At 38.6% G+C, this 24,214-nt stretch overlaps 7 protein-coding genes and 1 pseudogene across 7 annotated transcripts; 6 read left to right on the top strand and 2 right to left on the bottom strand.

Annotated features, from left to right (window-relative positions):
* Positions 180-3,187, top strand: LOC104764545 (probable 2,3-bisphosphoglycerate-independent phosphoglycerate mutase 2). The gene is made up of 9 exons (XM_010488095.1): positions 180-295; positions 386-558; positions 651-929; positions 1,025-1,228; positions 1,343-1,767; positions 2,038-2,230; positions 2,311-2,406; positions 2,498-2,653; positions 2,803-3,187. The coding sequence occupies exons 2-9, from the start codon at positions 394-396 to the stop codon at positions 2,965-2,967; spliced, it is 1,683 nt and encodes a 560-aa protein (XP_010486397.1). The 5' UTR covers positions 180-295; positions 386-393; the 3' UTR covers positions 2,968-3,187.
* Positions 3,852-5,940, top strand: LOC104767378 (ADP,ATP carrier protein 1, mitochondrial-like). Its single transcript, XM_010491415.1, has 5 exons — positions 3,852-4,003; positions 4,734-5,170; positions 5,256-5,630; positions 5,724-5,806; positions 5,883-5,940. The coding sequence occupies exons 2-5, from the start codon at positions 4,742-4,744 to the stop codon at positions 5,938-5,940; spliced, it is 945 nt and encodes a 314-aa protein (XP_010489717.1). The 5' UTR covers positions 3,852-4,003; positions 4,734-4,741.
* On the top strand, positions 6,186-9,234 carry LOC104764544 (probable 2,3-bisphosphoglycerate-independent phosphoglycerate mutase 2). The gene is made up of 9 exons (XM_010488094.2): positions 6,186-6,301; positions 6,392-6,564; positions 6,657-6,935; positions 7,047-7,250; positions 7,380-7,804; positions 8,072-8,264; positions 8,344-8,439; positions 8,531-8,686; positions 8,836-9,234. Exons 2-9 carry the CDS (start codon positions 6,400-6,402, stop codon positions 8,998-9,000), a joined length of 1,683 nt encoding a protein of 560 aa, XP_010486396.1. The 5' UTR covers positions 6,186-6,301; positions 6,392-6,399; the 3' UTR covers positions 9,001-9,234.
* LOC104764543 (ADP,ATP carrier protein 1, mitochondrial) lies at positions 9,907-12,305 on the top strand. Its single transcript, XM_010488093.1, has 4 exons — positions 9,907-10,058; positions 10,754-11,235; positions 11,318-11,692; positions 11,786-12,305. Exons 2-4 carry the CDS (start codon positions 10,762-10,764, stop codon positions 12,080-12,082), a joined length of 1,146 nt encoding a protein of 381 aa, XP_010486395.1. The 5' UTR covers positions 9,907-10,058; positions 10,754-10,761; the 3' UTR covers positions 12,083-12,305.
* LOC104764542 (BTB/POZ domain-containing protein At3g08570-like) lies at positions 13,363-15,741 on the top strand. Its single transcript, XM_010488092.1, has 4 exons — positions 13,363-13,594; positions 13,713-13,779; positions 13,881-15,047; positions 15,151-15,741. Exons 1-4 carry the CDS (start codon positions 13,503-13,505, stop codon positions 15,685-15,687), a joined length of 1,863 nt encoding a protein of 620 aa, XP_010486394.1. The 5' UTR covers positions 13,363-13,502; the 3' UTR covers positions 15,688-15,741.
* On the bottom strand, positions 15,834-17,260 carry LOC104764541 (V-type proton ATPase subunit E2). The gene is made up of 5 exons (XM_010488091.2): positions 16,887-17,260; positions 16,634-16,790; positions 16,353-16,555; positions 16,165-16,264; positions 15,834-16,083 (listed from the first exon to the last, which is right to left on the bottom strand). Exons 1-5 carry the CDS (start codon positions 17,087-17,089, stop codon positions 16,039-16,041), a joined length of 708 nt encoding a protein of 235 aa, XP_010486393.1. The 5' UTR covers positions 17,090-17,260; the 3' UTR covers positions 15,834-16,038.
* LOC104764540 (glycosyltransferase-like KOBITO 1) lies at positions 17,390-20,938 on the bottom strand. The gene is made up of 11 exons (XM_010488090.2): positions 20,338-20,938; positions 19,946-20,095; positions 19,787-19,839; positions 19,517-19,625; positions 19,292-19,426; positions 19,126-19,170; positions 18,815-19,002; positions 18,460-18,601; positions 18,304-18,350; positions 18,045-18,132; positions 17,390-17,955 (listed from the first exon to the last, which is right to left on the bottom strand). Exons 1-11 carry the CDS (start codon positions 20,725-20,727, stop codon positions 17,689-17,691), a joined length of 1,614 nt encoding a protein of 537 aa, XP_010486392.1. The 5' UTR covers positions 20,728-20,938; the 3' UTR covers positions 17,390-17,688.
* Positions 23,548-24,214, top strand: part of LOC104767377 — a 9,306-nt pseudogene continuing 8,639 nt past the window's right edge.

Genomic DNA, 24,214 nt, shown 5'->3' with positions numbered 1-24,214 from the left:
GGCATGATGATCTAGAACATTCGACATACTAGAATATTCGTTTCCTACCATTTTTTTATTTGTTGGGGCTTGACAAAGTTTACTTGAGCCCAAAGTTAAGCCCATTGAAAACGAACCACGTCATCACTAATTTTTCTATTTTTTTTTTTTTATAAACTCCATATTATTTATGTCAGTGATAGCTCGCTCAACCTACCATACCACACCACATCATCCCTTCCCTTTCGACTCTCTCTGCGAATCTCCAGACGACTCTTTTAAGAAAGAAAGCTTCGTTTCCTCTGTTTCTCCGCTGGTAAGCTTCCGTTTCATCTCTTCTCGCTTCTCAGATCTGTTCTTTTAGCCTTTGATTTCTCACCGACGAGTGGATCTGAATTACGCACAGCTATTATTATGGGTAGTTCCGGCGACGTTAACTGGAAACTTGCGGACCACCCTAAGCTTCCTAAGGGTAAAACAATCGGATTAATTGTTCTCGATGGATGGGGTGAATCTGATCCTGATCAATACAATTGCATCCATAAAGCCCCAACTCCTGCCATGGATTCTCTTAAAAACGTATCTTTCCTTTTTTTTTTCCTTTGTTTCCATATATATTCACGAGAGATTCCGATTATGGAGTTCAATGGTTTGTTTGTGTTGTTCTGCAGGGGAGACCTGATACATGGAGGTTGATCAAAGCCCACGGTACTGCCGTTGGTCTTCCAAGCGAAGACGATATGGGAAACAGTGAAGTTGGCCACAATGCTCTTGGAGCCGGGAGAATTTACGCTCAAGGTGCTAAGCTTGTTGATCTCGCCCTTGCTTCTGGGAAAATCTATGAAGATGAAGGTTTCAAATACATCTCTGAAGCTTTTGAGAAAGGTACCGTGCATCTTATTGGTCTTTTAAGTGATGGTGGTGTTCACTCACGTCTCGATCAAGTTCAGGTACTCATTACTCTGCTTTTTTACACTTTGCTCTACAATTTCTATTGTAATGTTGGCCTTTTTTTTTTAATGTTATTGGATATTTGTTTGCGCAGTTGCTGCTAAAGGGTTTCGCAGAACGTGGTGCTAAGAGAATCCGCGTTCATATTCTTACTGATGGTCGTGATGTTTTGGATGGTTCTAGTGTTGGCTTTGTTGAAACTCTTGAAGCTGACCTTGCTGCTTTACGTTCGAAAGGTGTTGATTCTCAGGTTGCATCTGGTGGAGGTCGTATGTATGTCACAATGGACCGTTATGAGGTATGAACTCTTTTTCATTTAGATGAAATGTCAAGAATCTAGTTAGGAACTAGATTAGGCTTGGATTTGATTTCTATTGTTGCTTTAATTGTATTCTGTTTCTATCTCTTGCAGAATGATTGGACTGTTGTGAAACGTGGGTGGGATGCTCAAGTCCTTGGAGAAGCTCCCCACAAATTTAAAAGCGCTCTTGAAGCAGTTAAGACACTGAGAGCTGAACCTGGTGCTAATGACCAGTATTTGCCTCCGTTTGTCATTGTTGATGACAGCGGAAAGGCTGTTGGTCCAATTGTTGATGGCGACGCAGTTGTTACATTCAATTTCCGTGCTGATAGAATGGTCATGCATGCAAAGGCCCTTGAATATGAAGATTTCGATAAGTTTGATCGTGTGCGTGTCCCAAAGATACGTTACGCAGGAATGCTCCAATATGATGGAGAGCTAAAGCTCCCTAGCCGCTATCTTGTTTCCCCACCATTGATCGATAGAACTTCTGGTGAATATCTGGCACACAATGGAGTTCGTACTTTTGCTTGCAGGTTAACTTTTAGAATCTCTCAAATCTGCATATATATTCTCTTTTCCATATGTGTGTTGTCTTCAACTGCTTGCTGTTTCCTGGTTTATTTATTTTGCTGGAATTGGAATTAGAAATGAAACTGTGATAGAACTAGTCCTGTCTTCTCTCTGTCTCATGCTGTGAGGTTTCTTGCTGATTAAAACTAGCGAAATTGTAGTAGCTGTCTTTTTCTTGATGAGATTATACGGTTGATGGTAACTTACATTGAAATTTTATTTCACTGAAACAGTGAGACTGTGAAGTTTGGCCATGTCACCTTCTTTTGGAATGGCAACCGCTCTGGATATTTCAATGAAAAGTTAGAAGAGTACGTTGAGATTCCAAGTGATAGTGGAATATCATTCAACGTCCAGCCAAAGATGAAAGCACTGGAGATTGCCGAGAAAGCAAGGGATGCTATCCTTAGTGGCAAGTTTGACCAGGTAAGGTGTATTCTCTTATCATATTGTCTCAACCCACTACAAAATTTCGGCTTCTGAATTTGTTGTGAGTGAATTTGTAGGTGCGTGTTAACCTGCCAAATGGAGACATGGTGGGTCATACTGGTGATATTGACGCAACTGTTGTTGCCTGTGAAGCTGCTGATCTTGCTGTGAGGGTATGGTTTCAATCAAATTTGTGATATAGGAATGTTTAGAAACCGTTCTAAGTAGCAATGACTCACTGAGTTTTTGATCTCTGGTTTGCAGACAATCCTTGATGCCATAGAAAAGGTAGGAGGGATATATGTTGTGACTGCTGATCACGGAAATGCTGAGGACATGGTCAAAAGAGACAAAGCCGGCAAGCCTGCTCTTGATAAGGAAGGGAAGCTTCAGATTCTCACCTCTCACACCCTGAAACCAGTAAGTTCTAGCAGTACCGAAACAATTTGGGTTATGACCAGAATGTGGAAGTTGCTACTGAGCATAGATTATGCATGAGAAGTTTTATTACCACAAGTGGTTGTTGTGTCTTATGTGAAATTTGGATAATGATGTGTGTTTGTGTGCAGGTGCCAATTGCCATTGGAGGTCCTGGCTTGTCAGCAGGAGTTAGGTTCAGACAGGATATCGAGACACCTGGGCTTGCGAATGTAGCAGCGACAGTGATGAACCTCCATGGCTTTGTAGCCCCGAGCGACTATGAGACAAGTCTGATTGAAGTAGTCGACAAGTGATGATTCTGGTTGTACTTCCCTTAAATAGTCCTACTTGAGCCTCTCTAGACTTTGATTTTCTAAGTTACTGTTTTCACCACTCTCTAATAAGGCTCGTGATTTTTTGGGAGCCATACTAGCGGCCCTCTCACGATGTTGTTCACGTTGCAAACTACATTTTGATTTTGTATTTCGCAAAAACATAATCTGATTTATAAGGTGTTGTGAGTTACTAAACAAATTACATGAAGAAGCCTTTCATGTAAAGTAAGAGGTATGAGAATTTGAGGGCAGCTGTCAAACATTCTCGAACACATGGAAGAATATAAAAGAAAGTTGAAAAGAAACCTTTCATATTAAAAACAGAAATTAATATCGCTAATAGGAATATATCTCATTGTAATCAAGTTGTTTATATAGAAAGATATCAGTTAATATTCTTTTCATGCCTTTTTTGTGCATTCGAAAATCAATCTTTATAGTAAAAAATAATTCGAATAAAAATAACAATTGAACACTTCAATATTTATTTAATAAATAATTTTGTCATAAAGATATTTGCAAATTGATCTGGTCCGGTATGGTAGACAAAATAATTTTCCACGCTGCCCTTCCAGCCGTCCATTCACTAGTTGCCCCTCAACAACGCCAGATAACGTTCTAGATTCCAAGCTCAAGATCTAACGGTTAGCAAGCAGAGTCGTACCATCATACAAAAAACTATTCTTTTAAGAAAGTAAACGATATCGACGGTTATTAATCCCTCGTGTTTCAGTCAGAATGATCCAACGGATATGAAGCAACAAGGCCCAAATAGTTTTGTTTGCATCTGATAGAAACCCGTCCCCACTGGACGAGTGACGAACGCAAACCTCTGTGACCCTATTTTTCGAGACGATAAAAGGGCTAAGACTCGCTCTTTTCAAAGCCTCGCCTCTTCACCACAGAGAAAACTTCGTCTCCTCTCTTTGCTTCGCCGCTCTCATCTCCGTGAGAAAAAGGCGGAGTTTCTCTCTCTCTTTCCAGATATTTTGCTCATCCATCGATTCTCTTTAAGGTAACTCTCAGATCTGTTTACTCTTTATATATATGATCTCGTTGTTCTTCGAATTCATTTTTATTTCTTAGTTTCTTCGATCTGTGTTTCGTTTCTTAGATCTATAAGGTAAATGAGATGTTCCGATCCGTAGATCTGACTGTTCTATTGAGAAATGATGTTATCTGTTTGCTTTTTATCCCGATCGGAATGTGTACAGCTCATTTCCGAATCTTTGATGTATCTGTTTTATAGATCTGCTTATTATTTGTGAGTTTCTCTGATCTGCTATTTATCGGAATGGTTTGGATCTGTTGACTTTAGTTTCAAATGTATTGGATCTGTTGTTTGCGACTCTGTTTTTGGAAATTGTGATGCTGTGAAACCAGATTAAGTTTTTGATCTTATGATCTACCAGATCTTTACCTTTAACATATGTGGTTAGTGAATCTTTGTTACTTGTATCATCTTGCTTTGCTTTTATATCTTTAGTCTAGTAATCGTGTTTTGATCCCTCTAGATGTTTGAATTGAGCACTGTTGTTTCCAATAATCGTGGGTTAGTTTGTTTGAAACGTTTTCTGTGATATGCCTTTCAGTTTTGCTTGCTATTTTGATACTGATTTTGACTATTATTACGGGAGGTTCTTAGACTACTAGAATTACATTTCAAACTTGTGTTGGTAAAGCATTCTTTGATATACCTTACTGTTAGGCATATGATACTTACGTCTGGTTTTGTAATTTTGCAGAGTTCAAAATGGTTGATCAAGTTCAGCACCCCACTATTGCGCAGAAATCTGCTTACCAGAGGCCTTCTATGTACCAGAGGCATGCAACCTATGGAAACTACTCCAACGCTGCATTCCAGTTTCCTCCCACATCCAGGATGTTGGCCACAGCTGCATCTCCAGTCTTTGTCCAGGCTCCAGGAGAGAAAGGGTTCACTAACTTTGCTCTTGACTTTTTGATGGGAGGTGTTTCTGCTGCCGTCTCAAAGACTGCTGCTGCTCCCATTGAGCGTGTTAAGCTTTTGATCCAGAACCAGGATGAGATGATTAAAGCTGGCAGGCTCTCTGAACCATACAAGGGTATTGGTGACTGTTTCGGCAGGACTGTGAAGGATGAAGGGTTTGGTTCTCTATGGAGAGGAAACACCGCCAATGTCATCCGTTACTTCCCCACCCAGGTTGGTTTAGTTTCACACTTGTTTTTATAGCTTTTGAAACAACTTGATTTTGTGCTAATCTCTTTCTTTTTTTTGTCTATGGTAGGCCCTGAACTTTGCCTTCAAGGATTACTTCAAAAGACTTTTCAACTTTAAGAAGGACAGAGATGGTTACTGGAAGTGGTTTGCCGGTAACTTGGCATCTGGAGGAGCAGCTGGTGCCTCTTCCCTTCTGTTCGTGTATTCCCTTGACTACGCCCGTACCCGTCTTGCCAATGATGCCAAGGCTGCAAAGAAAGGAGGTGGTGGTAGACAGTTTGATGGTCTTGTCGATGTTTACAGGAAGACTCTCAAGTCTGATGGTATTGCTGGTCTTTACCGTGGATTCAACATCTCTTGTGTTGGTATCATTGTCTACCGTGGTCTGTACTTTGGACTTTATGACTCTGTGAAGCCTGTTCTCCTCACTGGTGACTTGTCGGTTCGTCTTCTTGTCTTTCTCTCTGAACTGTGTGTTCTCTTACTTATCACTGGTTGGTTTTGACATGTTGCTGTTCTTCTTTGGTTATTTCAGGATAGTTTCTTTGCTAGTTTCGCTCTTGGATGGGTCATCACTNCATTCAATTTCGCCGTAACAGTTGTCTTGTTATCTGTATTGTATCTCTTTTATACATTTACTCACTGTATCATTCATTCTTCTATTCTTTTTTTTTTTAATTGTTCTTTATCCTAGGCCCATTTCTATATGGACTCAACTTTTTGCCTTTGGCCCATTAGAAATTGTTTTCTAGCCCACTACCAACTTTTTTTTCTTGTCCACTATTGAGCCGACACATTGAGACTATGACAACAAACACGGCATGATGATCTAGAACATTCGACATACTAGAATATTCGTTTCCTACCATTTTTTTATTTGTTGGGGCTTGACAAAGTTTACTTGAGCCCAAAGTTAAGCCCATTGAAAACGAACCACGTCATCACTAATTTTTCTATTTTTTTTTTTTTATAAACTCCATATTATTTATGTCAGTGATAGCTCGCTCAACCTACCATACCACACCACATCATCCCTTCCCTTTCGACTCTCTCTGCGAATCTCCAGACGACTCTTTTAAGAAAGAAAGCTTCGTTTCCTCTGTTTCTCCGCTGGTAAGCTTCCGTTTCATCTCTTCTCGCTTCTCAGATCTGTTCTTTTAGCCTTTGATTTCTCACCGACGAGTGGATCTGAATTACGCACAGCTATTATTATGGGTAGTTCCGGCGACGTTAACTGGAAACTTGCGGACCACCCTAAGCTTCCTAAGGGTAAAACAATCGGATTAATTGTTCTCGATGGATGGGGTGAATCTGATCCTGATCAATACAATTGCATCCATAAAGCCCCAACTCCTGCCATGGATTCTCTTAAAAACGTATGTTTCCTTTTTTTTTTCCTTTGTTTCCATATATATTCACGATAGATTCCGATTATGGATTCCAACGGTTTGTTTGTGTTGTTCGCCAGGGAAAACCTGATACATGGAGGTTGATCAAAGCCCACGGTACTGCCGTTGGTCTTCCAAGCGAAGACGATATGGGAAACAGTGAAGTTGGCCACAATGCTCTTGGAGCCGGGAGAATTTACGCTCAAGGTGCTAAGCTTGTTGATCTCGCCCTTGCTTCTGGGAAAATCTATGAAGATGAAGGTTTCAAATACATCTCTGAATCTTTCGAGAAAGGTACCGTGCACCTTATTGGTCTTCTTAGCGATGGTGGAGTTCACTCTCGTCTCGATCAAGTGCAGGTACCCATTACTCGGTTTTTTTTTTTACACATTGCTTTACAATTTCTATTGTAATGTTGCCGTTTGTTAATGTTCTTGAATATTTGCTTTTTTTTTGTTTTGTTTGTGCAGTTGCTGCTAAAGGGTTTCGCCGAACGTGGTGCTAAGAGAATCCGCGTTCACATTCTTACTGATGGTCGTGATGTTTTGGATGGCTCTAGTGTCGGATTTGTTGAAACTCTTGAAGCTGACCTCGCTGCTTTACGTTCGAAAGGTGTTGATGCTCAGGTTGCATCTGGTGGAGGTCGTATGTATGTCACAATGGACCGTTATGAGGTCTGAACTCACTTTCATTTATATGAAATGACAAGTTTCTATGATCTTTTTTCTAATTGGGAGCTGGATTAGGCATAGATTTGAATTTATGTTGTTGCTTTAATTGTATTCTGTTTCTATCCCTTGCAGAATGATTGGACTGTTGTGAAACGTGGGTGGGATGCTCAAGTCCTTGGAGAAGCTCCCCACAAATTTAAAAGCGCTCTTGAAGCAGTTAAGACACTGAGAGCTGAACCTGGTGCTAATGACCAGTATTTGCCTCCGTTTGTCATTGTTGATGACAGCGGAAAGGCTGTTGGTCCAATTGTTGATGGCGACGCAGTTGTTACATTCAATTTCCGTGCTGATCGAATGGTCATGCATGCAAAGGCCCTTGAATATGAAGATTTCGATAAGTTTGATCGCGTGCGTGTCCCAAAGATACGTTACGCAGGAATGCTCCAATATGATGGAGAGCTAAAGCTTCCTAGCCGCTATCTTGTTTCCCCACCATTGATCGATAGAACTTCTGGTGAATATCTGGCACACAATGGAGTTCGTACTTTTGCTTGCAGGTTAACTTTTAGAATCTCTCAAATCTTTACATATAAATTCTCTTTTCCATTTGTGTATTGTCTTCAATTGCTTTCTCCTGGTTTAGTTACTTTGCTGGAATTGGAATTAGAAATGAAACTGTGACATAACTAGTCCTGTCTTCAGTTTATCTCATGCTTTGAGGTTACTTGTTGAGTAAAACTAGCGATAGTGTCCTAGCTGTCTTTTCTTGATAAGATTATACAGTTGATGGTAACTTACATTGAAAATTTATTTCACTGAAACAGTGAGACTGTGAAGTTTGGCCATGTCACCTTCTTTTGGAATGGAAACCGCTCTGGATATTTCAATGAAAAGTTAGAAGAGTACGTTGAGATCCCAAGTGATAGTGGAATATCATTCAATGTCCAGCCAAAGATGAAAGCTCTGGAAATTGCCGAGAAAGCAAGGGATGCTATCCTTAGTGGCAAGTTTGACCAGGTAAAGTGTATTCTCTTATCATATTGTCTCAACCCACTAAAAATTTCGGCTTCTGAATTTCTTGTGAATGGATTTTTAGGTGCGTGTTAACCTGCCAAATGGAGACATGGTGGGTCATACTGGTGATATTGACGCAACTGTTGTTGCCTGTGAAGCTGCTGATCTTGCTGTGAGGGTATGGTTTCAATCAAATTTGTGACATAGGAATGTTTAGAAACCGTTCTTAGTAGCAATGACTCACTGAGTTTTTGATCTCTGGTCTGCAGACAATCCTTGATGCCATAGAAAAGGTAGGAGGTATATATGTTGTGACTGCTGATCACGGAAATGCTGAGGACATGGTCAAAAGAGACAAAGCCGGCAAGCCAGCTCTTGACAAGGAAGGGAAACTTCAGATTCTCACCTCTCACACCCTGAAACCAGTAAGTTCTAGCAATACTGAAACAATTTGGGATATGACCAGAATGTGGAAGTTGCTACTGAGCATAGATTATGCATGAGAAGTTTTATTACCACAAGTGATTGGTGTGTCTTATGTGACATTTGGATAATGATGTATGTTTCTGTGCAGGTGCCAATTGCCATAGGAGGTCCTGGCTTGTCAGCAGGAGTTAGGTTCAGACAGGATATCGAGACACCTGGGCTTGCGAATGTAGCAGCGACAGTGATGAACCTCCATGGCTTTGTAGCCCCGAGCGACTATGAGACAAGTCTGATTGAAGTAGTCGACAAGTGATGATTCCGCTTGTAGTTGCCTTAAATAGTCCTACTTGAGCCTCTCTAGACCCTGATTTTCTATCAAGTTACTATTTTCACCGCTCTCTAATAAGGCTCGTGATTTTTTGGGAGCCATACTTTTAATTTTAGCTGGCCCTCTCACGATGTTGTTTACGTTGCAAACTACATTTTGATTTTGTATTTCGCCAAAACATAATTTGATTTTATATGGTTTTGACAAGTACTAAACAAATTACATAAAGAAACCTTTCATGTAAAGTAAGAGGTATGAGAATTTGAGGGCAGCTGTCCAACATTCGAACACATGGAAGAATATTAAAGAAAGTTGAAAAAAAACTTTTCATATTGAATACAGAAATTAATATCGCTAATAGGAATATAACTCATGTAATCAAGTTGTTTATATAGAAAGGTATCAGTTTATATTCTTTTCATGCCTTTTTTGTACATTCGAAATTCAATCTTTATATATACAGTAAAAAATAATACGAAGTTGAAAAAAATCTGCGAATAAAAATAACAATTTGAACACTTCAATATTTATTTAATAAATAATTTTGCAAATTGATCTGGTCCGGTATGGTAGACAAAATAATATTCCACGCTGCCCTTCCAGCCGTCCATTCACTAGTTGCCCCTCAACGACGCCAGATAACGTTCCAGATTCCTAGTTTAAGATCTAACGGTTAGCAAGCAGAGTCGTACCCTCATACAAAAAACAATTCTTTTAAGAAAGTAAACGAAATCGACGGTTAAAAATCCCTCGTGTTTCAGTCTGAATGATCCAACGGATATGAAGAAGCAAGGCCCAAATAATTTTGTTTGCATCTCATAGAAACCCGTCCCCACTGGGCGAGTGACGAACAACGCAACCTGTGCGACCCTATTTTTCGAGACGATAAAAGGGCTAAGGATTGCTCATTTCAAAGCCTCGCCTCTTCACCACAGAGAAAACTTCGTCTCCTCTCTCTGCTTCGCCGCTCTCATCTCCGTGAGAAAAAGGCGGAGTCTCTCTCTCTCTTTCCAGATATTTTGCTCATCCATCGATTCTCTTAGGTAACACTCGTTTCTCTCAGATCTGTTTACTCTTTATATATATAATTTCTCGTTGTTCTTCGAATCATTTTTATTCTTAGTTTCTTCGATCTGTGTTTCGTTTCTTAGATCTGTAAGGTAAATGAGCTGTTCTGATCCGTAGATCTGACTGTTCTATTGAGAAATGATGTTATCTGTTTGCTTTTTTATCCCGATCGGAATGTATTCAGCTCATTTCCGAATCTTTGATGTATCGGTTTTATAGATCTGCTTATTTTTTTGTCAGTTTATCTGATCTGCTGATCTCTTATTCATCGAAATGGTTTGGATCTGTTGACCTTAGTTTCAAATGTGTTGGATCTGATAGCTGCGACTCCGTTTACGGAAATTGTGATTGCTGTGAAACCTGAATAAGTTTTTGTTCTACCAGATCTTTACCTTTGTCATATGTGCTTAGTGAATCTTTGTTAGTTGTATCATCTTGCTGTGTTAATATCATTAGTCGAGTATGATCCCTCCAGACGTTTGAATTGAGCACTGTTGTTTCCAATAATCTTGGGTTGGTTTGCTTGCTATTTTGATACTGTTTTTGACTTTTATTCCGGGAGGATCTTAGACTACTAGAATTACATTTCAAACTTGTGTTGTTAAAGCATTCTTTGATATACGTTACTGCTTTATATATGATAATTACGTTTGGTTTTATAATTTTGCAGAGTTCAAAATGGTTGATCAAGTTCAGCACCCCACTATTGCTCAGAAAGCTGCTGGGCAGTTCATCTGTTCAAGTGTTTCCAACGACGCCCATGTTGGTTACCAGAGGCCTTCTATGTACCAGAGGCATGCAACCTATGGAAACTACTCCAATGCTGCATTCCAGTTTCCTCCCACATCCAGGATGTTGGCCACAGCTGCTTCTCCAGTCTTTGTCCAGGCTCCAGGAGAGAAAGGGTTCACCAACTTTGCTCTTGACTTTCTGATGGGTGGTGTTTCTGCTGCCGTCTCAAAGACTGCTGCTGCTCCCATTGAGCGTGTTAAGCTTTTGATCCAGAACCAGGATGAGATGATTAAAGCTGGCAGGCTCTCTGAGCCATACAAGGGTATTGGTGACTGTTTCGGCAGGACAGTGAAGGATGAAGGTTTTGGTTCTCTATGGAGAGGAAACACCGCCAATGTCATCCGTTACTTCCCCACCCAGGTTGGTTTAGTTCCACACTTGTTTTTATAGCTTTTGAAACAACTTGATTTTGTGCTAATCTCGTTTTTTTTGTCTATGGTAGGCCCTGAACTTTGCCTTCAAGGATTACTTCAAAAGACTTTTCAACTTTAAGAAGGACAGAGATGGTTACTGGAAGTGGTTTGCCGGTAACTTGGCATCTGGAGGAGCAGCTGGTGCCTCTTCCCTTCTGTTCGTGTATTCCCTTGACTACGCCCGTACCCGTCTTGCCAATGATGCCAAGGCTGCAAAGAAAGGAGGTGGTGGTAGACAGTTTGATGGTCTTGTCGATGTTTACAGGAAGACTCTCAAGTCTGATGGTATTGCTGGTCTTTACCGTGGATTCAACATCTCTTGTGTTGGTATCATTGTCTACCGTGGTCTGTACTTTGGACTTTATGACTCTGTGAAGCCTGTTCTCCTCACTGGTGACTTGTCGGTTCGTCTTCTTGTCTTTCTCTCTGAACTGTGTGTTCTCTTACTTATCACTGGTTGGTTTTGACATGTTGCTGTTCTTCTTTGGTTATTTCAGGATAGTTTCTTTGCTAGTTTCGCTCTTGGATGGGTCATCACCAATGGTGCGGGTCTTGCATCTTACCCCATTGACACTGTCCGCAGAAGAATGATGATGACGTCAGGTGAGGCTGTCAAGTACAAGAGTTCCATGGACGCCTTTGCCCAGATCCTCAAGAACGAAGGAGCCAAGTCACTCTTCAAGGGAGCTGGTGCCAACATTCTCCGTGCCGTTGCAGGTGCTGGTGTGCTTTCCGGTTACGACAAATTGCAGCTGATTGTCTTCGGTAAGAAGTACGGATCAGGCGGTGCCTAAGTGCTGCTGCCTTCCTCTTTTTTCGATTTTAATTGCGGTTTAAGACCCGTAAGAAACTGAGATGTTGATGAAATTTTTTTTGCTTAAGACTTAGGGAGGCATGAGCCCTAAACCAAATTTTATATCCTTCTGACGCCAACTTTTTTTACTTATGGAATAATTCATGTTTGTGAGAGTTGTTAGACTCTTCGATTTTAAAGAATTTTGGATTTGTTGAGTTTTATTTCCTTTACTCCTTTTTTTTTCTACTTTATATTAGCAATGATCTTTAATTATGTAAGTTTCTAAATAGCGAGTATCCCCGGCTCCCAAGCCTGGTGGTGAGAAATTGAAGTTCTGTTAATCGGAATAAACTGTGGCAATAGAAATGCTCCAAACTCAAATGTAAAGGAGAGAAAAATTGTTTGAAGAACTAATTTGAGCCCATTTGAAGTTCTATTACTCTATTTCGCTGTCACTCTTCTTTTTCCCACTTCACTTGCCGTCCTAAACCTGCCTGCAGCTCACTCGCATTGCATTCAGCATTAATAATTTCACTAAGAAAGCGAATGCTTCTCTGTTAGACATGATTAAATAAGCATGGTACATAAGATAGTCAGAAAGCTATAAAGTTAGGAAGCAATATCTTTTTCTAGATCTCCCTTTCGATCACACTCAGCTAGCTCCGAATACTTGTGTGGAACAGATTGAATTGCACATCGATTTGGAATTATGAACATCGATATAAATCAAGTGAAGCAAAAGAAGCTCCAATAAGAACACACCAAATAGATGCTTGAGTTGACAAAAGGTGTTTCCGTAAGGTTTGAAATAAAATAGAAACATACTGATGTGTTGGTGACTAATGAATGATCCATCTATTGACTCTGTCCTTTTGCCATTTGTTTGCTGCCATTGGAAGGATATTTCTCCGACAGGGATAACACATATCAGATCACCATGTCATATGTTTGGTGAAGAAAAATAGAGCAAAAGTAGTGGTAACAAAGGTAGGGTTCATAGGTGGTTAGTGTAGTAAAGAGATTTTTTTTTTTGTCAAGCGTGTAGTAAAGAGATTAAGAAAGAAAATTGGAGTGGAGTGGAGGTTGTAATAGAGCCCTCAATTAGTAAAGTGAAAGTGTGTGTATGTGTGTCCCCAAGAGACTATGATTGAGTCTTTATGGAGCTCCGTGCCACACAACCCCCTCTCGGCTTTTCTCACGTGTTTCTGAAACATATATCACTAGAAAAGCATACCTCTTTTTCTTTCTTTTTTCATATTGGAGTCAAGATTACGAAATTGAAAGTTGCAATTATATAAAGACTAATGCGGTTTTAAAAAAATTACGATTTCGACGAAAAGGAAAGTGTTCAAAGCCTATGTTTTTGAAAGGCTCCTCCTCAAATTCCGAGTTTCTTCTTCTTCCTCGTCAAGGTCACAATGGGTATTATATCGGACAGCTCTCAATCCAACTCGTCTTCCTCCTCTACTCCTCCTGCTCCTTCCATCTTCTCCAGCTCCTTTGCCACTCGGTCTGTTCTCTCTCTCTTGTTCTATCTATCTTCAGAGACCTATGTCAAAGTTTGTTCCTTTATGCATTGTTGCTTGTCTGATGCATAAAGGATTCGTTTTTACTACATGATATTGCAGCATATTCTCAGATGTTGAGGGAGACATCACAATCGTTGTCGATGGAGAGTCCTTTTTACTCCACAAGGTTAGTGAATTGTAGTGATCTGTTTTTTTGTTATCATTAACATTACACAAGGTGTTCGACGAAATTTAGTTAACGAGTTTCTGAATTTGTTTGTGTTGCAGTTTCCGCTGGTGGCTCGGTGTGGAAAGATTAGGAAAATGGTGGCAAAGATGAAGGAATCATCTTCAAACCTCCCGTATACAGAGCTCCGAGACTTCCCAGGTGGGTCTAAGACGTTTGAACTCGCCATGAAGTTCTGCTACGGCATCAACTTCGAGATTACCATCTCCAACGTGGTCGCTCTCCGCTGTGGAGCTGGTTATCTTGAGATGACTGAGGACTTTAAAGAAGAGAATTTGATCGCACGTACTGAGACTTACCTCGAGCAAGTCGCATTTCGCAGTCTTGAGAAGTCTGTAGAAGTCCTCTGTTCTTGTGAGACTCTTAACCCTCAAGACATTGCTGAAACTGCCCATATTCCTGAAAGGTGTGTTGAGGCCATCGCTGTGAATGCTTGCAGAGAACAGTTAGTGTTGGGGCTATCACGGCTGAACAGAGGCAACGAGTCAGGGGAAAATAAGCAAAGAGATTGTCCAGAGTGGTGGATTGAAGACCTCTCTGCTCTGAGGATTGACTATTACGCCCGAGTTGTATCTGCGATGGCGAGAACTGGTTTGCGGTCAGAGAGTATCATCACGTCTCTGATGCATTACGCTCAAGAATCGTTGAAAGGTATTAGAAACTGCAAGGAGCGGACCAAGCTTGACTCGGGTACAATTGAGAACGAGCAGAGGAATGTCCTTGAAGCCATTGTTAGCCTTTTCCCTAATGACAAAGTCCCATTGAGTTTCCTCTTTGGAATGTTGAGGGTTGGAAGTACCATAGACGTAGCCATCTCTTGCAAGCTCGAGCTCGAGCGGAGAATAGCTCAGCAGCTGGAAACAGTGTCCCTTGATGATCTACTCATACCTGTTCTCAGAGAGGGAGATTCCATGTATGATGTGGACACTGTCCATAGGATACTCGTTTGCTTTCTGAAGAAAATAGAGGATGAAGTGGAGTATGACGAAGAGCATGAATGTTACGAGAATGAGACCGAGAATCTTACTGGCTCTACGTGCCATAGCTCGTTATTAAAAGTGGGTCGGATCATGGATGCGTACTTGACAGAGATCGCACCAGATCCGTGTCTGAGTCTGCACAAGTTCATGTCTTTGGTAGAGATATTGCCGGATTATGCACGTGTCATGGATGATGGGCTATACAGAGCTATTGATATGTTTCTGAAGGTAAAGTTTTACTTTATATACCTTAAAAGGGAACCTTTGTGTCTCTGTTTTTGCAACATTTCGTATTGATAAGAGTGGGAAATGTCTTTGTGATGATGGTTAGGGGCATCCGTCGCTGAACGAACAAGAATGCAAGAGTCTCTGCAAATTTATAGACACTCGGAAACTCTCACAGGAAGCATGCAACCACGTGGCTCAGAACGATCGGCTGCCAGTGCAGATGGTGGTTCGAGTCCTCTACTCAGAACAGCTGCGTATGAAGAATGTTATGTCTGGAGATTCAGGGGAAGGTATATTGCTGTCGTCTCAGAAACTTAGTAGCGGGAACCCTAGCGGAGCTGTGTCTCCGAGAGATACTTATGCGTCGCTGAGGAGGGAGAACAGAGAGCTGAAGTTGGAGATCTCGAGGGTGAGAGTGAGGCTGACCGAGTTAGAGAAGGAGCAGATTTTGATGAAACAAGGGATGATGGAGAAGCCAGGTCATGGTGGAACATTGCTGACCTCTCTTTCCAAAGGGATTGGTAGGATTTCGATATTTGGTGGAGGACCTACAGAAGATAAGCGGCGGAAGGCTAACCGAAAGTCTAGGTCGAGGTTGGAGAGAAAAACCGGTAGGAGCCGAACAGAGTCTATGTTTTAGGTAGCTGGGTACATGTAAATACTGTATGCAATGAAAATGGGGTGTGATTCATTAGTAGTGAGTTGTGTATATTTCGTAACAAATCTTGCAAGTATTGGATTGCGATTTCTCAAAACATATTTTAGAGGAAACTGACTTTGAAAGAGCATAACTTAATAGCTTCGCTGCAGCTTTTCTATATAATGTTTTCAGCAATTATTCTCTCTTCACAACATTTTGAAGATGAAAAGGATGGGACAGAGTAAAAAAAAACTGTTGATTTCCTGCTAAAAAGTGACAGTATCACAAGGCCAAAATGTGTCACTTATTGTGGACTAAGCAATATATTATGTAAACTTGGGGGTGACAGGATCATGCTCTGGAGGTTTCAGGAGCTCCAACGAGGCGCGTCCTGATCTGCAGGGATGAGAAGAAGAGTTAATGGTAGAGATTAGGAATGATGGGAAACAAGAACACCCCTAAATGAAAAGACCAAACCTGGGGAAGCTTCTGTCTGAAGGCGACGTCAAGGCGTGCGTCTAAAGTGTTCTCGCAAACAATCTTGCCGTCTTGAGAGGCCAAGACCACCCCGCCAGAGCTTCACCATTCACACGTAACCATTGTTCAGATATATACATATATGGTGGAGAAGAAACGAGAGAGAAAGTTTGAAAAAGAAGTATTACCAGTGAGGGTCGTGAGAATCAGGGAGCTTAGGATTAGGAGGTGGAGGGAGGAAGACCTTGTCGTCGATGGTGATCTTAGGAGACCCGACTTTGGCTTTTTCCGCATACTGTCTTTTCGCATCCTCAATGACTGATTCAACAATCTTCTTGTCCATCTCTCTGCATCTCAGCAATACTGATGGCTCTTTCAGGCGCAGCAAACTCTGTATGCAGTAATGTATTATATAATGGTAAAGACGTGTGGATATTGAGGGGAGAAAGGATGAGAGATATATATAAACCTCAATGATGAGACTCTTGAGAAGCTTCTTGTAATTGTTCTTGTCGTTGGAGACACGGAGAAGATCCTTAGCTGCAGAGGCTTTGATGGAGGTAACAATGTCGTTTTGTGCTTGAAGGTACTTGATCCTACTTGCATTCAGTTGCGTGGAGTAGTCGCTGAAGAGAGAAACAAATATGGAATGAATGAATTAAATGGCCTAGTAAAAGGAGGAAGAGATAGAGGAAGCTAAGGATGGGGAGAAAAAAACTGACATTCGCTTGCGGATATCGACCTGCTTGAGCTTGCGGTCATAATCTTGACGGAGCTTACGCTTGGCAGACTCAAGAAGCTGAAGTCTCTCAATGTTGAATTCCTCCTCGGCGGAGATGGAGATCTCGTTTGCTTTCTCTTCTGCTTCTTGCCGGATGAACCGGACCATCTGCTGTATCTGCTGTGACACATCCGCATCGTTCATCTCTCTCTCTCTCTCTTTGTCTCTCTCAGACAACAACCATCACATCAAAACCAACCTCCTTACGATGCTTTTATGTGTAAATTGAGGTGTCTCCGCTTTTTGGTGCCAAATCTTCTTTTCATGGACCATTGAGTCTTTCTTCATACCTGTTTTTGGCAGTCCAAATTTTGTTATCCTCATGATTAGATGTGTGTATTGGGTCTCTATCAGTTCGGCCTAGTTTCATTGATTCTGATTAAACTTGACATAAAATATGTTTGGTATTAATCTTGCCCATAACACTCGTGTTGTTATCTGATGTAAGTAGAAAAAGATGAGTATAATAAGCCTGGCGCTTTGAAGTTCTGTACATGGTAATAAACTTACATAGAAATAACAATGGCAAGAGAAATATTCTGCAAACTTATCTATCATAAGTTGCAGGAGAGTAAAATGAGATAATAGGACCCTATGTCTCTCAAGATGATCGTAAGAATCACACAAACCCGCTTTCTTGACTCTTCTTTGTCCCAATCCCTTCACTTGGCTTCCTAAAGCTACACAGCACTCATATTGCACCCAGTATCGATATCAGTAAAAGCGAATACATCAGCTCGGTACTAAAACCTGCTATTCCTCTGTGAAAATTTAGCGTGTTCCATCCCAGGTGGCGATAAAGGAGGGACTGCTGATTCAGCCCCAAGAAGGTGCCTTGCAGAGATGCCTTCAGACTTGTTTTCCTTTGCTGGAAGGGACTCAGATGCAGTAGACCTGGATGAGTTGCTTTTGTGCATTGATGATAAGAACTTTTTCTTTGAAAGATTTGTGGAAACTGATGAGACAACCGAGCTGAAGACACCAGATTCTTTTAATGCTTGTATAACAACCTGCATTTTACCACCAACGTAATAAAGGTTTACAATTGACTTGCTAGAACCTAGAACCTAGAACTCAGAATTGTTGGGTATATACTTACCATTGGTGAATAAATGCGAGTCAGAATACCCTTCCTAAGGAGTTTTGTCTTCACCTCTTTGTCTCCCCATACAACGTGTTCACGGTACCTAAACAGGATACATTATTTTTGTATCAAGACCAGATAATTTGTAAAGAGTGCAAAACTATCAAGACCAGATATTGCCTCAAAACCTTTCTAACTTGTTTAAAGAATGTCAAAAGTTTTCAATCGCACAAGTACCCAAGAAAGAATGCAATTCTTCAGGTGAGGCTCTTACCAGCTTAACATTTCTTCTTCAGTTGCTGTTGACGCAATAATAAATGCCTACAATGTTCATTATCCAGACGGCATCATTAAATAGTAAAAAGGAACTGAAATATAGATATTTGAAATGACTTAAGGATATTTAGAGATTTTAAGAAATGATGCTCACAGATCTATCAAAGTCCAACATAAAGCATCTTTTCACATCTTCTTTTGTAGGCTTGCAGCCACATCGATCACGCCTGGATGTGAAGTCAGAAAATTTTGCATATGTATAGTGTAGGACAGCAGCCTCCTCCAATTTGATCTCACTAACAAAAATTATCAGGTTAATATATACAGAAAACGATTTGGCTTCACAGACAGGAAAATTAACTAAGCTGATAACCGTAGCTACACTCCACTGCTAAATCCCTTAAGCTAGTTGCACGTTTCTATAGTAGCCAGCAGATTAACAAGAAAGTCTTATCAAGTTCCTCAATCAATAGAAAAATTCCTTATGTTTCAATCTACAATAGACATACTTGGGAGTTTTCATGTAATTATGCCATCTGTGTGCTCCATTTGGACGAAGGTGATCTTGAACCCGAGCAACTGATTTGCCATTACCATAAGTCAAAAAATAGTTTGGGTTATTTCGTGTTGCTTCTTTGTACATTCCGAAATATGTATCTTTTGGAAGATGATCGTAATTCTTCTTGAACATTGACACCTGCTTGCATCAAAAATATCTCAGAAGTAATACTAACATAACAAGCAAAACAATGATACTGTTGACACTACAATTAGTTTAATCTACTCTCTTAGGTAAAAAGAGTTAAAAACTGAGTTATACCTCTGTAAAAGGATCCTTGATATCATCTCGTTCTACGCTGCTTTCCTAAAGACAAAATCCAAAACAGTCATGCAGAGCCAGGCCCAGATCATATAAGCAAGTCTACACTCACAACACTAGCTGAAAATAAGCGATACAAGAAATGTGAATCAGATGTCAAACTCACATAATTTGGAAATATAACCATGTCTACATTTGGAGGAACATCAAGCAGCAACCGTCTCAATGAGTACTCACGAGCACCTGCTGGGTATATTAGCTCATCTGTGTCAAGATGAAGTATCCAATCCATACCCGCATCCTGATATGTAGTTAGAAAAATTAGTCATTGAATAATACATGAGACATGAACAAAAGCCAACTAAATCTTGCCATGAATAAAATTGCTTACCCTTGCCATGACAATAGCCATTTCCATGTTGAGAGATTGTTTGACAAATAACTCATAATTGCAGGGCTTATAAAAGAAAGATGACAGCCACGTCTCATTCCAAATCCGGCTGATGAAGCAAAGCAAAAAAAAGGATGAAAGTGAAATGATCAGTAGCAGAAATCACAATATAATGCTACAAGTCCCAGAACATTTAAAGACAAAACATGTACTTAGTGCCTCCCAGAGCTCAAGATATTCAGAAAATATGCAAAGGCATAGTTTACTAACCTCTTTGCCTGCTTCTCCTCAAGTTCCTTCGTCCTGTATATTACCTTAACCCCCTGAAAGAGACATCGGACTACATTTAGTCGAACAGGACTAACGTGCTAGGAGCTATACAGCTAAAAAAGTAAGTAATGCAACCGAAGATAAAGTAGTTCAACTCACGGGAATAGACTCCAGCACTTTTGAAATACTCGGAGTAGCAGCTTTCCCTTCTACGAAAAGAAAAAATGTGGAGACGCCAAGAACCTTATGGTAGAACATCCATGGTAGAATCTGATCCAATCCAGCTGATGTACTAGTCGTAATACATATCTGTAACAGTAGCAATCCCAGAATCATATACATTGGGAACAAAAAGGTAAAGTATTTACAAATACAGATCTGATCAAAAAAATTAAACTTTCAGATTTCTCAAATTGATGTTAGACTTCAACAGGCTAGAAACAAACGATGAGTCAATGCTCCAGATTAGACATTGGAGTAAGAGTTAAGAGAAGACTACAACATCCAGATCGATAGAAAAAAGGTCTAAAGCAGTGGGATTTTGAGATAACCTTAGGCTTTAAGCTAGTATCAACACCAAACTTCCAATCACCATAGTAAGGGAAGGAAGGAGAAGAGCTGCGAGCAAGATTGGAGCAGTCGGAGGAAGACTGGTGAGCCTTAGGGGAGACAGATGAAACAGTCTCCATGCCGGGAAAGACCTCGTGATTGAGATCGGAACCGCCAGGAACCGAGGTAGAGGAACGAACAGAAGCAGAGGCAGGATCGGCTAGACCACCGCCTCGCCATTGGAGGATAAAGGCGAGACAAGCAAGGGAAACTGGAAGTAATGTAAGAAGAAGAAGGAGCCTAGAGACGAAAGAGTTGTTTGAGGAAGAAGATGATGATGATGAGGAAGAAGATGAAATCAGTGGAGCTCTATGATGGTGACTCGATTTCATGGTGTANCAATTCCGATGATTGATTTAAAAAAAAAAAAAAAAAAAAAAAAAAGCTTACGAGGAAGAAGACGACTCAATTCTGAGATCTTTCTTCTTCTTCTTCTTTTGTTTTTTGGTTTTTTGTACTTTGGTTTGGTTGTCACTGAATCTGAGATCTACTAATCGATAAATTGAATTTGAACCTTATTACTGTAAATCATCATCAAATCAAATAATCTCCTTTATGATATAGTATTAAATAATAAAATAAAAATTGGGAGATCTTCTTCTATTCTTGCTTATTTTATGTTTTTATTTATTTATTCTAAAACAAAACTTTTTTTTGTTTTATGTTGTTCCACTTAAGGGGTACCTTAGCAATTAAGGGCATCTCCAACAAGGGAGTTCACCTTCAAAATAAGGGTTTGACTTTCAGTCGTCCATTCACTAATTGCCACTCAACAACGCCGGATAACATTCCTGATTCCAAGTTCAAGATCTAACGGTTAGCAAGCAGAGTCGTACCATCAATTAAAAACCTATTCTTTTAAAGATTGTAATACAATTTCTTTCTATATTACATGATAATAAAATTAGATTTTAGTTCTATGCACTCAATCCCAATGAGTAACATTAATAATTTTCATATTAAAAAATGTGTTTTATATCAAATTTATATCTTACTTAAAAATTAATAAAACATAATTCTCAAAGAAATAACTGAAAACGAATTTTATCTCATATTTGAAAAAGTAACAATATTTTAAATATATTTGTTTCATATTTACTTAATATTTTTTTAAAGCTAAAAATTAATAAAACATAATTCTCAAAGAAATAACTGAAAACGAATTTTATCTCATATTTGAAAAAGTAACAATATCTTAAATATATTTGTTTCATATTTTGTAATCTCATGCGTAATAATTTTACTTATTGTCCAACTAATTTTAAATAAAATTATACTAATATTATCATAAATTAATCAAAAATTCAAAGACGTTATTATGAGAGAAATTATTTGTTTATGTAAAGGTGAGTATCTAAAATCCTTTTTCTTTTAGGATTAATAATTGACTGTATAATTTATTTAATTATGATATTATAGTAATTAATTGTATAATTTTCTTAATTCTTTTTCTTATAGAATTAGTAATTTAAAATTAGAATTAGTATTATTTTTATATATATGAACTATTTTTTATATTTCTTAAATTTTAAAAATTTTTAATTTCTTATAATTTACAAATATGTAAAATAATATTTTTGTATAACACATGAGAAAATCTTTAATTGTTAAAATTGACACGTGTCGCGATCACATGAGTTTTGAAAACTAAGGTTTATATGATAACATAATATTGAATATGTTATCAAATCATTCACCGATTGAAAAACTTAAGGAAATTACATTAATTTACTATTTTGATTATCTTATTTTCTTATATTATGTTAATAACTAATTTTAACACTTTTTTTTCAGCATCACTAATTTCAACACATTAAACCTTTTTATACTTTAATCACTTTTCTGTATAAATTTCTTTTTACTATATAATTATAATAAATAACAATTGCAATTAAATTGCAAAAATTTTCCTTATTAATTTCACATATTTTTCTATTGAAATTAGTAATTTAATATATAAATTTCCTATTAGAAGTAGTGATATAATAGATTACTTTTGGTTTTATATACTTTTTAAAAATATTAATACTTTTATTTATAGGATTTTTTTAATATTCCTAATAATTATTAAATAAATTTTCTTTTTACACATGTCAAAATATAATCGATATACTTAGATATATGTCGCGACTATATGAATTACTAACTTTCAAAACTAAGGTTTATATCATAAGATGCCCTTCCTAAATTAGAATTCGTTTTTTCTAATAATTTTAGACAATAATCATATGGACAATTCTTAGGTTCAACTCTAGGGGTGAACCACTCTTATTCACTCCCTTTAAATTAAAGAAACAAATATTAATTAAGGGAATAAATTCTGTAGATCAATCAATTTTAAAATTATTAATTTAAATATTATATTACAGTTTTTAATTATTACATCTAAACCCTAACCATTTTTTATAAACTCAAAAAGACATATAATTTTGTTTAATTGTAAAATCTAAACCTTAATCACTCTTTTATAAACTCAAACCGACATATAATTTTGTTTAATTGTAAAATCTAAACCCTAAACACTCTTTTGTAAACCCAAACCGACATATAATTTCATTTAATTGTAAAATCTAAACCCTAACCACTCTTTTGTAAACCCAAACCGACATATAATTTTGTTTAGTTGTAAAATCTAAACCCTAAACACTCTTTTGTAAACCTAAAAACTCGTTTGTAAACCCAAACCGACATATAATTTCATTTAATTATAAAATCTAAACTCTAACCACTCTTTTGTAAACCCAAACCGACATATAATTTTGTTTAATTATAAAATCTAAATCCTAACAATTCTTTATAAACCGAAACTGACATAATTTCCTTAATAAAAGATCTACATAATTTATTTTCTTAATTTATATTGTTTTTTATTTTAATTTTAATTTTTTTTTAATATAATATGACATGACATATTGTTGTATTTTGATTGGTTAAATAAGAGGGGTGAAATGTGGTGAATGCAAGAATTTTTCTAATCATATTATGATTATTAGTATCGTGGATTTTAAAAACCTAGACGCGTGAAGCCCGTTAAGGTACAATCCAGGCCGGGCCTGGTATAGATGTAAGATCGGATAGCTTCTCGTTATTTCTTACAATGTTAAGTCTTACTACACCTATATATTTGTTTTTATTACTAGCCCATTTTTTTTTTCTCTCCCCTTTCTCCTTCCTACTCTACCATCACCACCTTTCTCGTTCACTTGCCTTCAGATCTGACTGGCAGCGAGCGATTTTATTTTCTCCTCCGGTCTCTCCCTCTCTCTCTCGTCTACGTTCCCTCTCCTCGCCGTTGGTGCTTCCTTCTCGGCTGTGGATCTGATTCTATCTAACCTCGGATTTTCTCTTACCGCGATCAGTGGTCAAACATGGCTGCGGCCAACGCCCCTATCACGATGAAGGAGGTCCTGACGGTGAGTTCTCTATCCTTTATCACTCTTAAATATATGTGTATCTCATTGGATCGAGCGTGGTTTTGATCGATTTAGATGTTTCCGTTGCTTTACCCTCTCATCTCTAATAATTAAGCTCTGCTGAAACTGTTGTTTTATTGATTCCAGCTTCCTATTGTTCTGAATTCTGATGTATCGTTGTTTTACCTTCTATTATTTTATTTTTAAACCCGATCGCTTGTTCGGGGAATGCATGTTTCTGATTCAATTTCTCTAAATATGTTCAGATCTGTGTTACGACCCCGAATTTTATGTTGTTGTGTAGTGTGCAATGTGCCTATATACTCGGATCTCATTACTATGTATATGGAACAATGTGACATTACGCTTCATTTTGATTTTTTTTTTTTTTTTTTTTTTTTTTTTT

This window comes from Camelina sativa, chromosome 19, assembly GCF_000633955.1.
Source record: "Camelina sativa cultivar DH55 chromosome 19, Cs, whole genome shotgun sequence".
Taxonomy (NCBI): Eukaryota; Viridiplantae; Streptophyta; class Magnoliopsida; order Brassicales; family Brassicaceae; genus Camelina; species Camelina sativa.
Note: the sequence above shows the minus strand (reverse complement) of the source record. Positions and strands in the feature narration are given on the sequence as shown.

Coding starts and splice junctions, on each gene's coding strand:
- LOC104764545 (XM_010488095.1), top strand. CDS start 394: ATGGGTAGTTCCGGCGACGTTAACTGGAAACTTGCGGACCACCCTAAG. Junction 559..650: donor CCATGGATTCTCTTAAAAAC/GTATCTTTCCTT, acceptor GTTGTTCTGCAG/GGGAGACCTGATACATGGAG. Junction 1,229..1,342: donor TCACAATGGACCGTTATGAG/GTATGAACTCTT, acceptor TATCTCTTGCAG/AATGATTGGACTGTTGTGAA.
- LOC104764544 (XM_010488094.2), top strand. CDS start 6,400: ATGGGTAGTTCCGGCGACGTTAACTGGAAACTTGCGGACCACCCTAAG. Junction 7,251..7,379: donor TCACAATGGACCGTTATGAG/GTCTGAACTCAC, acceptor TATCCCTTGCAG/AATGATTGGACTGTTGTGAA. Junction 7,805..8,071: donor GTTCGTACTTTTGCTTGCAG/GTTAACTTTTAG, acceptor TCACTGAAACAG/TGAGACTGTGAAGTTTGGCC.
- LOC104764543 (XM_010488093.1), top strand. CDS start 10,762: ATGGTTGATCAAGTTCAGCACCCCACTATTGCTCAGAAAGCTGCTGGG. Junction 11,236..11,317: donor TCCGTTACTTCCCCACCCAG/GTTGGTTTAGTT, acceptor TGTCTATGGTAG/GCCCTGAACTTTGCCTTCAA. Junction 11,693..11,785: donor TCCTCACTGGTGACTTGTCG/GTTCGTCTTCTT, acceptor TGGTTATTTCAG/GATAGTTTCTTTGCTAGTTT.
- LOC104764542 (XM_010488092.1), top strand. CDS start 13,503: ATGGGTATTATATCGGACAGCTCTCAATCCAACTCGTCTTCCTCCTCT. Junction 13,595..13,712: donor TCCAGCTCCTTTGCCACTCG/GTCTGTTCTCTC, acceptor ATGATATTGCAG/CATATTCTCAGATGTTGAGG. Junction 13,780..13,880: donor AGTCCTTTTTACTCCACAAG/GTTAGTGAATTG, acceptor TTTGTGTTGCAG/TTTCCGCTGGTGGCTCGGTG.
- LOC104764541 (XM_010488091.2), bottom strand. CDS start 17,089: ATGAACGATGCGGATGTGTCACAGCAGATACAGCAGATGGTCCGGTTC. Junction 16,791..16,886: donor GTCGATATCCGCAAGCGAAT/GTCAGTTTTTTT, acceptor TTCTCTCTTCAG/CGACTACTCCACGCAACTGA. Junction 16,084..16,164: donor TCAGACAGAAGCTTCCCCAG/GTTTGGTCTTTT, acceptor TCATCCCTGCAG/ATCAGGACGCGCCTCGTTGG.
- LOC104764540 (XM_010488090.2), bottom strand. CDS start 20,727: ATGAAATCGAGTCACCATCATAGAGCTCCACTGATTTCATCTTCTTCC. Junction 19,427..19,516: donor TGGCTATTGTCATGGCAAGG/GTAAGCAATTTT, acceptor ACTACATATCAG/GATGCGGGTATGGATTGGAT. Junction 19,003..19,125: donor TCAAGGATCCTTTTACAGAG/GTATAACTCAGT, acceptor TGATGCAAGCAG/GTGTCAATGTTCAAGAAGAA.